The following is a 13,421-nucleotide window of genomic DNA, read 5'->3' on the forward strand; positions in this document are numbered from 1 at the left end:
ATTCCAGAGATAATTCCTGTGATTTTCCCCCCCTGGCAGATCGCCGTGGTGGCCGTGATGTGCAAACCCCACCGGTGCCCCCACATCAACTTCACGGGCAACATCTGCGTGTGAGTACGGGCTGTGCCCAGATGTGCCCAGATGTGGCCCTGGGAGGGGACAGCTCCAGCCCTGGGGGACATTTCTGACCTCCAGGAGGGACCCCAAAGGGCTGGGGAGTGTCCAGAGAAGGGTTTGGAGGTGGGAAAAAGGATCAGCCTGGAGAAAAGGAGGATACAAAAGGAATTTTTTTCCTGGTTCTGCTCCCAGGGAATGAAGGGCAGGATAAAAGGGAACAGCCTTTTATCCTTGGATTTTGGGAGCAATTCCTGCCTGGAATTTCCATCCCTGGGCAGTGCTGGAGCCCCCATCCCCAAAAGGATTGAAAATCCCTGTGGATGTGGCACTCAGGGACACGGATTCCTGCTGGGGATGGTGGGACTGGATGCTCCTGGAGGTCTTTCCTCATTTTTTCTGTGACTCCATGACCCAAAAGTTGATTTTTTCCAGCATTCCTGTACAATCCCAGCCTTCAGGAGCAGCATTTTGGGGCTGCATTGTGGATTTTTCCCACACCACACCAAAAACTGCTTTTTTTCCACCTTTTTTTTTTCTCAAGGAGGGAAAACTTATTGTCACCCAAACCCACCGTTCCATATTCAGCTCCCACCCTCCTGATTATTAAATTTATCATTAATTTCTTAAGTTATCAGGGTTTAATTTTAGCTCCTCTTGAGCTGTTCCAGGTAAATTCCCTGCCTGAAACACCTTGGGCTGCACAAGCCCTTTGCCAAATGTGATGATTTGATGATTAATTTATAATTAATTTTATAAAGGATGGCAGATGACTCGAGATGAGCTGGCAGTGAGGAAATAAATCAATTATCCCGGGAAGCAGACAGAGCTGGTTTGGTGGAGGTGGGATTTGCTCCATCAGGAAAATTCCCTGGATGCTCCCACAGCTTTCCTGCCAGAGCTGGAGGAGTCTGGATCCATCTCTGAGCACTTTGGGGTATTTAGTTTATTAAATAACACATCCCTAAGCTCAGGGAAAAAAAAATAAAAATGCAGCTGAGCTTTCTTCACCATCAAAATATTTAAATTCCCTAAATTTTTGAGAAAATCCGTGGTGGGACAGGAGTGATATCCAAATTTTACATCTCTCCATGCCAAAAAAAAAAAAAAAATCATATTCTGCACCAAATAAAGTGATGCTCTTGAGAGAATCATGGAAAACATTCAAATTGTGAAATTATTTTTTTTTTAAATACTGAATAATCCACGTGTAGCTGTTGGCCCAAAACTTTAAGGCTGCTCCTTAAAATAATGCAGCATCCCAGGAATATTTTTATGGATTTTGCTTCCAGAAATTCTCACTGGGTTGCTCTAGGTGAGCTCTGAGCTGGTTTTGGACATCCCATTCTCATTAAAATTAATTAAAACTTCTCTTTTTGCACTGTAAAATTAGAGTTTGTAATCACTGATAGGGCTCAGCTCCCCCCCATCATTCCTGGATATTAAATAATCACAGAAAAGTTGGATTTTGGAGAATTTAATTCCTGTTTTCTCTATTTTTTTTACCTTGCAGGTACTGCCCAGGTGGGCCTGACTCTGATTTTGAATATTCCACCCAGTCCTACACAGGATATGAGGTACTGATTTCCCTTTTTTGGGGGGAATTCCAACGTTCCTTAAGCCTGGCTTTGGCTTTTAGGCTGAGCTTCATTTCTGCAGCTCACTCCTGCTGCAAGAACAAAACCAAAACCAAAAATCAAACCAATAAAAAATGATTCTCATGAACTTCATGTTCTAAAGGAGCTCAAAATTGGAGTGAAATTCTCAATTACACTAATTAATGAAAAATTAAAATATTAAAAATTAAAATATTAAAAATTGTCTAAGAAGATTCTCCAAACGCTGGAGATGTGGAGAGGTTCCTACAGCATTAAAAAAAAATATAAATTTTGGTTTAAAACAAACCACCATTTTTTTAGCTGTTAATGCCTCTGAAATTACATTAATTCCCTTTTATCTGCAGTGACATCTCCCTAAATTTTTTATATTTCCAAACTATTTTCCTCCCAGTTGTCTGGAGAAGGTTTAACAGCAGTTTGTGACTGAATTATTGTGACTGGATTTAATCAAAAAACTCAAGGCTGTGGTAGGGGTGTGAAGTAGGAAAATGAGGTAAAAATCCTGGATAATGAGGTAAAAATGAGGTAAAAAAAACTGGATTAATTCGGTGAAAATTCCTTTTAAATAGAAAATTTTGTCTGTTGTTATCTCAGTGATTTAAATCTTTTCCCACGAAGGGAAAAATGGGAAATGCCAAGTAAATCCAGGATACAAAAGGTGCTTGAAAAACCTTCCTAAAATTTAAAAAAAATATTAAATTAAATAATTTAAAATTAAATAGGTTTCCATCAACTGGTGACAGGAAAAAAAAAAATAAAGTTTTAAGGATTTTAAATTGAAAGAATAAATTTAATTTAGAGAATATTTGAAGGCCAGACTGAGCCTGGAGGATGCTGCCTCTGAGTAATTTGTGAAAACACTTTGTGATTTTTGTAATATTTCTTTGACTCACTGCAAGGATGTTTTAGGTGTTGGACAACACTAAAAGTTGGATAATTTCAGTGTTTTTAGGTCACGTTGCCATCACAGGGCAAAAAAAAAATTGTATCTTTTTAAGAATTTAAGGGACCAAGTTCTTATTTACAATTTTACAGAGTCTTGGTTTTTAAATCAATCAGGATTTAAAGTTTTCAGCACATTAAAAATTGAATTTTGTTATTTTACACTGTTCTTTAGGGGGTAAAAAGTTTGTAAAATGAATTTTTTGGGTTTTTTTCAGCCAACATCCATGAGAGCCATCCGGGCTCGATACGATCCCTACCTCCAGACCAGGCACAGAGTGGAGCAGGTACATTTATTTTTTTGTAAAAAAAAAAAGAGAATTATTTCAATTTCTTGGACTGATGGGCTGCAAAAATTAAATTGATACAATTTTCAGCTGTGCAGTTCTCATTTCTATTAAATAAATAGTGAGTTTTGAGCCCCCTCCTGAGATCTCTCCTGTGCAATACCTGATTTTTAATAATAATTCCAAAAATTACTTTATTTAAGTGTTTCTCAGAGAGTTGAATGTGGAAAAGTTTCTCAATCTTGTTCTGCTTTGATCAGTTTCCTCTTTATCTCCAAATTTCCAAATTCTCCATGAATTCAGTATTTTCTCCCTCAAGATTTTAAGAATTGAAGGAGATTCAAGGAAAATTTTTTTTGGCCTCTTTTGGCCGAATTTCGGTTATTTCAACAGATGCAATAACTCAAATAATTCTGATTTTTCAGTAAAATGGGTTCAATATCTGCACTGAGTTTAAAAAAAAAAAGACTTTTAAGGGTTTTTTCTTTTTGCAAGGGGAAGTTTTTTATTTAAAAAAAAAAAATTGTCATTCATTTAATGGAGGAAGGAAATGTGGTGTAAGAAAATTGAGAGTGACAGAGAGATTTCTCCTCCTGATGGTTTTTCCCCCCTCAATATTTAATTTTTTTTAAAATTTTAATATTTTTCAGCTGAAGCAGCTGGGCCACAGCGTGGACAAGGTGGAATTTATCGTGATGGGAGGGACTTTCATGGCTCTGCCCGAGGATTACAGGGATTATTTCATCAGGAACCTGCACGACGCCCTGTCGGGTCACACCTCCAACAACGTGGCTGAGGCCGTCAGGTGAGGAGGGATTGCTTCCAGTTTAAATTATTTATTCCTTGAAAAAAAAAAAAAGCAAAAAAAAATCAGGTGGAATTATATATATTTTTATTTTGTTCATCTAAATGTATTTTAGGAATATTTAGAGCTTTGCAGAGCAGCAGCACCCAGGCAGACCCCACTAGAAAAAACAGAAAAAAGCCAAACTTTTTTTTTTTTTAATTTTTTTTTCCCTGATTTTTTTTTTTTTTTTTTTTTTTTGACTTTGCAGCCAGGGCCTCTTGTCACGCCTCATCACCTCGATTCGGGGTTGTGACGAATGCCAGGGCCACGGGGGTTTGTTCTTTTTGATTTATTCCCTGCAGCTGGGGAGGGGGAGCTGCTCCTGCCTGGGACGTCAGGGATGACTCAGCCCCGCAGAGCGTCAGAGCTCCCGGCCCCTTCCAGCCCCAAACCTGCAGCTCCTGGGTGCCACATTCTGCATTTGAACATAAACCACAGCCTGATCCATTCATGGGCAGCAAATACTGAATTTTCAGTGCTGTTTGGACAGGAAAATAAAAAGAGAGGTTTGATGTTTTGGAGTTGTTAAAGGAGTGAGTATTCAGTTTGCTGCCTTGTGGTCTTGGGGTTTTATTTGTGGTGTTGTCATCAACAAGAGAAGTGGTTTTGGGGCTGTCACCTCTGAGAGAAGTGATCTTAGAACTTTTATCTCCAACAGAAGCGATTTTAGAGCTGTAATCTCCCAACAGAAGTGATTTTACAGCCAGCCCTTTGTATCTCAAAGCTGCGGCTTAATTTGGTTTTTCCTCTGGAGGGCAGCAAACGCTTCTGCTGCTTTTCTTTACCTTTTTTTTTTTTTTTTCCTTCCCTCGCCTCTTGTCGCTCAAAGACCAAAGGAAAAAAGCTCCCTGCTGCTCTTTCCAAGTGGGTTTTATCGAGATAAAAGAGCAAACAAGTTGGGCAAAGAGTTTCTGAAGGACACAGGGGAAGGAGGGTGGTGGTTTCAGGTTGTCCATTCAAAATCACTGCTGTGATTCATGGTGTGGGAAGTCCATATTTTTTTTTTTTTTTTCCCCCCCCTGCTGCAGGTGTCTTAGCTGATTTTATTGGACCTAAAATAATTTTTTTTTTCAACCAGCCTGGCCTTTGCTCTGCAGATAATAAGGGAACAACTATTTCTGCCACAGCAATTTTAAACCCAGAGTGACTCCAAAGTGGAGTCAGAGCAGCACAGATAGAGCAGGGTGACAAGAAAAGCCTGCCCTGGCAACGTGTGGGTTCTTCAGCAGATAAATAAAGGTTTGTTGTGTGGTTTTTTTAACATAAAACTCAGGCTAAGTGCTCGGTAAATGGAGTTCTGTGGGAGTTGCTCGAGTTGCATTTCCTACATGTTGGAAAGGTGGAGAAAAAGGGGCTTTTGGAGATGAATCAGCTGTTGCTTTTTGTGCTTGTGGAGCGTGGTTGTTGCACTGTGTCACTGCAGCAGCGGTTGGGGTGGCCAGTGACACCTGGAATAAACAGTCAAGGTTGAATTTGTTTCTTTTTGTGGCAAGGGAGGATTCTGAGGCAGGCAGAGGCTGTGAGGAGTTCTGAGAGCGTTTTTCCCTGTTCTGTGATGCAGGCACTGCACTCAGCAGGGCCCTGGGATCTGCCTCTCTCACCCCTCACTCCAGGCAGGATTCTGGAGGTTTTATTTCTTGGGCAAATCATGATTTAAGTTCAGATTCTGTACAGAGATTCCTTCACTTGGGAAAGGACCTTCACCCAGGGGAGAATCACAGAATCCTGGTGTGGTTTGGGTTGGAAGGAACCTTCATCCCTTCATTCATCCCTTCATTCATCCCATCCCATCATGCCATGGACAGAGACACCTTCCACTCTCCCAACTTGCTCCAAACCCCAATTTCCCCCCTTTTTACCCAATAAATTCTATTTATTTTTTGTCCCAAACCCGTTCTCTGCTCTGCCATGGCCACACACCCACCCACCCGAGCTGAGGGCTCATCAATCCGGCATCCATCCTCCTCCCAACGTAATTTTCAATTTTCTTCTTGCAATGCTTCATCTCCACGAGCCCTCTGAGGCTGCTGGCCCCGGCTAATCTGATCAAAAGGATGTGATTCCGTGCAGTTCCGAGCAGAGCAGCACGGCCAGAGCCTTCCCTGGAGCTCCGTCCTGTCCCTCACTTGGGACCTGGATAAAGAAATTATCCCTCCAACCGGGCTGGCCTTTGGATTTCACCTGAAATCCCAAGTTTTCTTGCAGGTAAATGCACCAACTCGTCGACCAAAAAGTGTGATTTTTTTTTTTATTTTTCTTTTTGCAAAGATAAACTGAGAAACTTCGAGGCTTTTCGCAACAAGAGCAGAGGAAGGGAATTAATTCCCCAAGAAAGCGCTGCTGGGTTTTAATATTTCTGCAGCACCTCCCCATTTTTTTGGGGGTAATAAACGCTTTTTTAGAGCGTTCAGACACAGCAATCTTAGCTCGAGGTGCTCGGGTTTGTTTGAGAAATAGGAAGAGCGGTAAAGAATTGCAGAGCCAGGGGGGATCTTTGTTTTTGCACGCAAGGGAAGACGGAGAAGTTTTAATTTCTCTCCCTGAGAGCACCACTTTGGAATTTCTGGGTGCCTGTCAGGCCGGGTTGTGAGCTTGGCGATAAGCTTTCCCCTTCCTTAGGAGCAGCTTTGCAATTATCAGGAATTTTGCCAAAGATGGAATTTTTTTTTTTCCCTCCCTCTGGGAATAAACTCATCTTTTCCCCCTGGGAGCTGCTCCCATCAAAAACCCCCCCGAGTGCTGAGAGTTGATTGCGGCTGCTTTTGCTCTTTTTTTTTTTTTTTTGGCGAGGACAATCAGAGGCTGAGAAGGTGTAAAAATGCACATGCAAATGAAGAGTTGCTGCTCCTCTCACCTGACCCCCGTGAGTCATGGACGGGGTGTTGGGCTCATTGAGCTGCTGCCACCACCGTGAGTCACCGCAGCCACCGGGAGCTGACTCCTAATGAGGGAACCGGGCCCAAGGAGAGCTTTGGGGAGAGCAGGGAAAATCAGGAATCTGCGGCCCTGCAGCTCCTGGGGCTGCAACAGCAACTCTGGCTTCTCCTGTTGAGGAGAGCTGGGGGTGCTCACTTGGAGAAAAGAAAGATCCAGGGAGAGCTCAGAGTCCTTTCCAAGAGCCTAAAGGGGCTCCAGGAGAGCTGGAGAGGGACTTGGGATTAGGGATGGAGGGACAGGACACAGGGAATGGCTTCCCATTGCCAGAGATGGATGGGATATTGGGAAGGAATTCCCAGAGAAGCTGTGGCTGCCCCTGGAAGCATCCAAGGCCAGGCTGGATCCAACAGAAGGTGCCTGCAGGTGGTTGGAATTAGATCATCTTGAAGCTCCCTTCCCACCCAAACCATTCTGTGATTTCTGTGATTTCTTAAGCATCTTAAGAGTCACGGAAATAATTTGTGATTTTTAATAGTTTGTTTAAAGGGTGTGGTGGGCTGCCTGATGTTTGACAAGTCAGGGGTCTGCAGTTCAGGTCTCTCCTGCAGCTGGTATTCCTGAGACAACCCCCAGGTGCAGAGCAGATACAGTGATTCCCCAAACAGACCCATCAGTCCCTCAAAAAGCTCATTTTCCATATGGAATCCCAGAATTTTGAGGAGAGATCGCTGCGTTTGATTCCTGGTGGAGCATCCGCAGCTCCCGACTCCACCTTTTCCCTGGATTTCCATCGATTGCCTGTGCCAGGAGTCCTTTTGTGTTCCAGCATTTTCTGTGTCCTCCACAATTGTTACCCACAATTATCCTGGCAGGGAGGGAAGTTTCCTTCAGGTATCCCAAAAGCCAGATTGGATTTTTTTTTTTTTGGGAAGAGGACAAATCCGAGCTCTGCTGGAAGAGAAAGCACAGGTTGTAAATAATCAGAGTTTAGGACCTCTTAATCCACTGAGGGAGAAAAACAAACCTCCAGCCCTGGCAGCTCCTGCAGTGCTGGGTTTGGGATGTGGAGCTCCAGATTCCTTTTTAAATCCCAGCTGGAAATCGGTCCTGAAGAGGCCAGATCAGAGCAAGCCGTGCCAGACGTGCTGTGTGTGATTATCAGAGGGTGGGATTTGTGTGAAAGATCAAGGGAAAACTTGGAGGATGACACAACAGAGAGGTTGTGGAGCCTGGAGATCCTCAAATCCCACCTGGATGTGTGATCCTGTGCCTCCTGCTCCAGGCTGGGTTGTCTCTTCCATTCTCAAATTCCCAGAGTAATTTCAGGTACCAGGAAGCTGCTCCAGGAAATCCTGGTGGCTGGAGGCAGAGGGCAGGGATGGATGGGATATTGGGAAGGAATTCATGGCTGGGAGGGTGGGGAGGCCCTGGCACAGAATTCCCAGAGAATTTGTGGCTGTCCCTGGATCCCTGGAAGTGTCCAAGGCCAGGTTGGAGCAGTCTGGATTAGGGGAAGGTTTTTGGGTTGGAACTGGATGAGGTTTGAGGTCCTTTCTCACCCAAACCTGTCTGGAATTCTGTGATTGTGAAGGTTCACAACTCAGCAACCCCTGGATTTGCTTCTCAATATCGAAGAACGAACCTGCTTTTAAAAAAAGTGGTGCTTTATAAAGCTGAAGTCTGTTCTAAACTACCCAAATAAGACCTTCTGGGTCTTTTCTGGGAGACAGGTTCCTGCAGGGATCTCTGGGCTTGGCTGGTGCTGTATTTTAACCAAAATTCAGCCTTTTTGCTTGGCTGTGAAATCTGTGGGGTAAGAAAGGAGCACGTCGAGCCTGTGCTGACTCCAGAGTGAGAAATCCACTATTCCACTGACCCCAGAATGAAAAATCCTCCTGGGCAGAGGTTGGAGCAAACCCATTCCACCTCCCCACTCCTGCAGGCAGGGAAGAAGCTGCCCTGCAGTCGCAATTGCCACACAGAGCTCGTTCCACTAATGTCTCTTAATTGAGCTTCCCCGAGTTGCTAATTGTGACTCCAGCAAAAAAAATTAAAAAAACACAAAAAAATCAAACCAACAAGCCGGGCTTTGACTCACTCTTGCAGTGATTCATGCCAGTTCTCCTTTTATCTACCTTGACCCTCTACTCCAAGTGACCCCTTCCAGAGCAGGCAGCTCCTCACCCCGGGGCAAATTCGTGGAATTTTGAGGAGGAGAGCAGAGTGTTAAGAAGCTCCTTCTCTGCCCAGGGATGGGGGGGGGAGTGGGAAATTAAAAATTGCCAGGGGTTTGACAGTCAGCTCCCCACCCCTGGCCCTGCCATAATGAGTGGGTGCAGTGACAGGGAGGCTCTTGAAGCTCCAAATTGCCGGGTTCAGCTCCCATTCCAGCGGCAATTTTGGGATGTGGGGACTCACCCAGCCCCGTGTCCCCTCCTGTGCCTGGCTCCTGGCAGGAGGAAGGGAATAGCAGGAGGCAGCAGCGTTGGAAATTGCCGTGGCTGGATCCATCAGAGCTTGTCTGTCAAATCCCTCCGGACATCCTGAGCGGGCCAGGCAGTAGATAAGTGGCTGTTGTTTCAGTGCCAGATCGTTTAGAGCAGAAAATCTGCCTAAATTTTCTTTTGTTCCCAGAGATTTGGAGCCTAGCTCCTAATAATTCTGGAAAACCAGGCAGGTTTTCTTTGTTTTCCAGCTTTGGATGTGGTGAGGCGCTTGGCACAGATTTCTCAGAGAGGTTCTGGTTCCTCATCCCCTGGAAATGTCCAGGTTGGAGCAACCTGGGGCTGTGGGGAGTGTCCAGGTTGGAATGGGATGAGCTTTAAGGTCCCTTCCCACCCAAGCCATCCTATATTTGCCATTAAAACCCATTTGTCACTGAGTGTTTATCCCTTGTCTGCAGAGTTTAAGGAGTTTTACCCCGAAGTTGATGTGGTCTTCGATGCTCATTTCCTGCTGCATTTTCCAACTTTTAACTGCCCTGGAGTTGATGTTATTTGGAAGCTTTGAGAGCAAAAAAAAAAGTCATTTCATCAGATCCTAATCTCATGGCAGGGGAGTTTTCCATTTTCTTTCCTTCCTCAGCCATGGAATGGGATTGCTTATCCCATTATCTGCCCTATGACTGTTCCTCCTGCATGCGAAATGTTCCAACACACGAGAAAGCCAAACCCACGCCTTCTCGGCCATGTGGTTTTGGGTTTTCCGAGAGGGATGCTGGAACCAAACCCATCATCCTCCAAAGATTTCGAGGTGTTTACTCAAAATTGAAGAATTTGAGCCACGCCAAACCCCAGCGAAATTCGTAAATCCGCGTTTTACCCCGCGCTGGTGGAAACAGCGTCACGGGCCTCAGCGGTCATGACATTGTCAGAGCTGAATAATGAATTTCCCCCCCTCTCTTTCCTGGACGTTTTTCAGCAAATTACTGCTGAACACCTGCCAGAGGGAACTCTTTGCTCGTTTCTGCTGCTCGGCCGCCGCTGCCTGTGTAATTTTGGCGAAGCACAACAAGTTCTCCGGTGACCCGCGCTAAAATGTTAATGGCGGGATGGGATCCGAGTGGCCAGCTGGGGCTTGGTGCCTGGAGATGGAGCTCTTCTTTTTTTTTTTTTTTTTCTTCAGGGCTTTGGCCACCTGTGTGAGTTTGAACTTGGTGGTTACGTGGTTTTAATTCCAGTTGTGCCGGTGATGTCGCGGAGAGAACGTAAGATTTTTTGGGTTAATTCCTGCATCGTTCACATTATCCTTGGGTTAAATCTCCTCATCCTTTACACCACCCTGCTGCTTGCAGGAGCTGTCACTATTATATTCTGACTTTCCAAGCAGCCACAAACTCAAATAATTCCGATTTCACTGAGCTGCAGAAGGATAGGAACGATCCAAACCGATCCCCGCAGCGCTGAGGACCTGCACTCCCCTTTTTTTTCTGGCTTTCAGCAGAGATTGCTTTGCAGCCCGGCTGACAATGAGCTGGTGAAATAGGGAGATGTGGTTTATGGTTCCCTCAGCTGCGCTCTGCTCGCCTCATTGACGCTGTTAAACCCGGAGCCCGCCCGCCTTTCAACGGCGCTAAATTAATTTGAAAGAAAACTCATTTTCTGGTGACATGGTGGGCGCAATCGGCGCGGAACGAGGGGGAAAAAAAAGAGAGGAAAAGAAAATAAAAAAAGGAAGGTTAATTTTCATATTTTTTCCTGGAGAGGGTCGAGCAGGGGGTTTGGGGAGCTCTGTGCCAGGCAGAGAAGGGATTGTTTGGTTTGAAATACTTTCCATGGCTCAGAAGTTCGGGAAGTTGGATGCTCCAAAAGCTGGGGATGCAGAGCTGGGGGTGGGTGTTTGTGCAGCCTTGATTTGCTCACCCTCTGTCCAGGCCTTGGGTTGTGCAACGACCTCATTTTTTAACTCTCTCTGCACAACCTTTGCCTGCCTCGTCTCCGGAGATGGTCTGTGCTCTGAAAACTCGGGAATCAGCGGGAATTTCTTTTGTGGGTAAAAACAACCTCCCCTTTTTTTTTTTTTTTTTTTTTCTCTCTGGCAGCTCTTGGGTGAGCTGTGGGTTCAGCTGGCGGGTTCAGAGCTCAGCTCAGATGTTCCTGGGTGCCTGATGAGCCCTTACAGGGGGTGAAATCCATCTGTTCTGAATGTTGTGAGAGGTGAGAGGATCCCACCCCAGGAGCCTTGGCTCCCTCGAGGGCTGGGACAGGAGGAGTTCCCACCTCCACCTCCCATTTCTGGCTCCTTGAGCTCCTGCCAGTCCTTGCTTTATGGAAGATACTCCTGTATCTTCCAGTGTTTGGTTCCATTCTCTTTCTCCAGCTCCTGGAATCACAGAATAATTAAGTTTAGAGAGGACCTTTAAGGTCGTCGAGGTCCAGCCATCAACCAGCAGCACTAAACCACATCCCCAAGTGCCACATCCGTGGTTTTGGGCACTTCCAGGCTTGGTGACTCCACCACTGCCCTGGGCACCTTTTTCCAACCCTTCTAGGGATGAAATTATTCCTAATACTCAACCCCTGGCACAACTCAAGGCTGTTCCTTTTTTATCCTGTCACTTGTTCCTCGGGAGGAGAAGCCCAACACCTTCAACCTGTGCTTTTTCCACCTTTGGGAGGACACAGGTGCTCACTCACCTTCAGCTGTCTCCTCCCCGTGTATTTCTGATTAAAATCAAGCTGTGCCATTCAATGAGGGGTTTTTATCCATTTCCCCTTCAGCCCATCCCAGGAAGTTCCTCCTTGGGCCAGCACAGAGTCCCCTGGAGCTGTGAGGGATGGATGGCTGTGCCCCCAGGATGATGCAGTTCCGAGCCACTGCAGCAGCTAAAAGCCGAAATCATTTTCCGAACGATGACTCAACCACCATTAAAAGTTGAGTAAAATCATAAAAATTGGCTTGGCCAGGGCTTGAAGGATCTCATTCTAACCCCGTGCCCTGGAGGAGGAGCCGTGGGCACCTCAGAGCTACAGGAGGGAGCACAAGGAGCTGGGGCAGAGGCACCAGGAATTCCTGGAGCTGCTGCAGCAAACCCAGGAATGTTTTTTGTGAGGGAAAAACAAGGATTTTCACATTTTTCCACTTTTTTTTGAGCGCCGTCCCATCGCAGCTTTATAGGTGAGGGACTTGCTTTGGCAAGAGATCAAGATGAGCTGCACCACGGCTCTCTCTCTCCACTGGCACTTCTGGCTGATGGCTGCTTTTTATTATCCCTCTTTATAATTTTATGGATACAATTCCTTCGTTTCCTCAAAGCAGCAATCAAGCTGTTTTCCTTCCTCGAGCTAAATGTTTTTTCCCTGGCGGAGTCAGATGGGGACGAGCTCAATCTCATTTCCAGAGGTGGATAAAGAAACTAAAAAGCAAAGGGCTGGGCTGGACTGGACATTTTATCCACGCAGCTTTTAGGGACATTGAGTTTGTGGTGTTTTGTTGCTCAGAAGTTGGTTGTTCCTAAGGATGTGAAACTTTCCTCAGGCTGCAGCGAGTCGATATCAGGGCTGAAATTGGAGTTGGGTGTTTTGAGAACCCGTGTCAGTCTCACCAAGAAAAAACAAAAATTCGAATTTCAGGGCGGATTTAATAAAAGAGGCTGTCGTGTCGTTTCTTCCGTAATTTTAGATGTAAAGATTTTTCTTTTCTTTCTTTTATTTTTTTTTTTTTTTTCTTTCCTGCATCCTTTGTTAGCGCACGCCTGCAACTCGGTATTGACTCTTCCCTGGGAAACTTGTCTTTATAATTATGACCTAATGGTTGATTGTATTGATTGGGCAACAGGCAGCAAAATGGTTTTTTTTCTTTCAAGTTTTTCCTGAAGTAATTGCACAGCAAAGATGAGAAAAATCAAGGACAAATGTTGGGCCATCTCCTCATGGAAATTTTCCACCATGATTTGGGTTGGGTTTTTTTTTATTTTTTGTGGCTGTGCAGGCTGAGAATGCTCTGAGGTCAGTGTGGTGAAGAGCTTGGCAAAACTGAGACTAAAATAAAATATTTGCTGCCCAAACCTCCTGCTTTTCACTCCCTGAGAGGAGGTGCTTAAAGCAAAGAGACACTCCTGGATTGCTGCACTGGAATTACTCCATGGACGGCAGGGAGAAGGAACTCTGCAGACCTGAGATATTCTAGAAATACATGGTTTTATTGCAAGGGTTGTGGGTAAAAAGGGCTTTGCCTTCAGCCACCAGCCTGGGCTGGAGGGAAACCCCAAAGAGAGAGGGAGAGAGAGAGAGGGTG

At 45.2% G+C, this 13,421-nt stretch overlaps 1 protein-coding gene across 1 annotated transcript in view; it reads left to right on the forward strand.

The window, feature by feature from the left end:
• The window catches only part of ELP3 (elongator acetyltransferase complex subunit 3), a 94,887-nt gene that overhangs the window by 4,286 nt on the left and 77,180 nt on the right, over positions 1 to 13,421 (forward strand). Inside the window, exons 4-7 of the mRNA XM_083856303.1 lie at positions 40 to 110; positions 1,628 to 1,691; positions 2,894 to 2,962; positions 3,613 to 3,767. Coding sequence (XP_083712429.1) covers positions 40 to 110; positions 1,628 to 1,691; positions 2,894 to 2,962; positions 3,613 to 3,767 — 359 coding nt within the window. The remainder of the gene's footprint in view (positions 1 to 39; positions 111 to 1,627; positions 1,692 to 2,893; positions 2,963 to 3,612; positions 3,768 to 13,421) is intronic.

The sequence above is a fragment of the Zosterops lateralis genome (genome assembly GCF_965231275.1).
Source record: "Zosterops lateralis genome assembly, chromosome: 3".
Lineage (NCBI taxonomy): Eukaryota > Metazoa > Chordata > Aves > Passeriformes > Zosteropidae > Zosterops > Zosterops lateralis.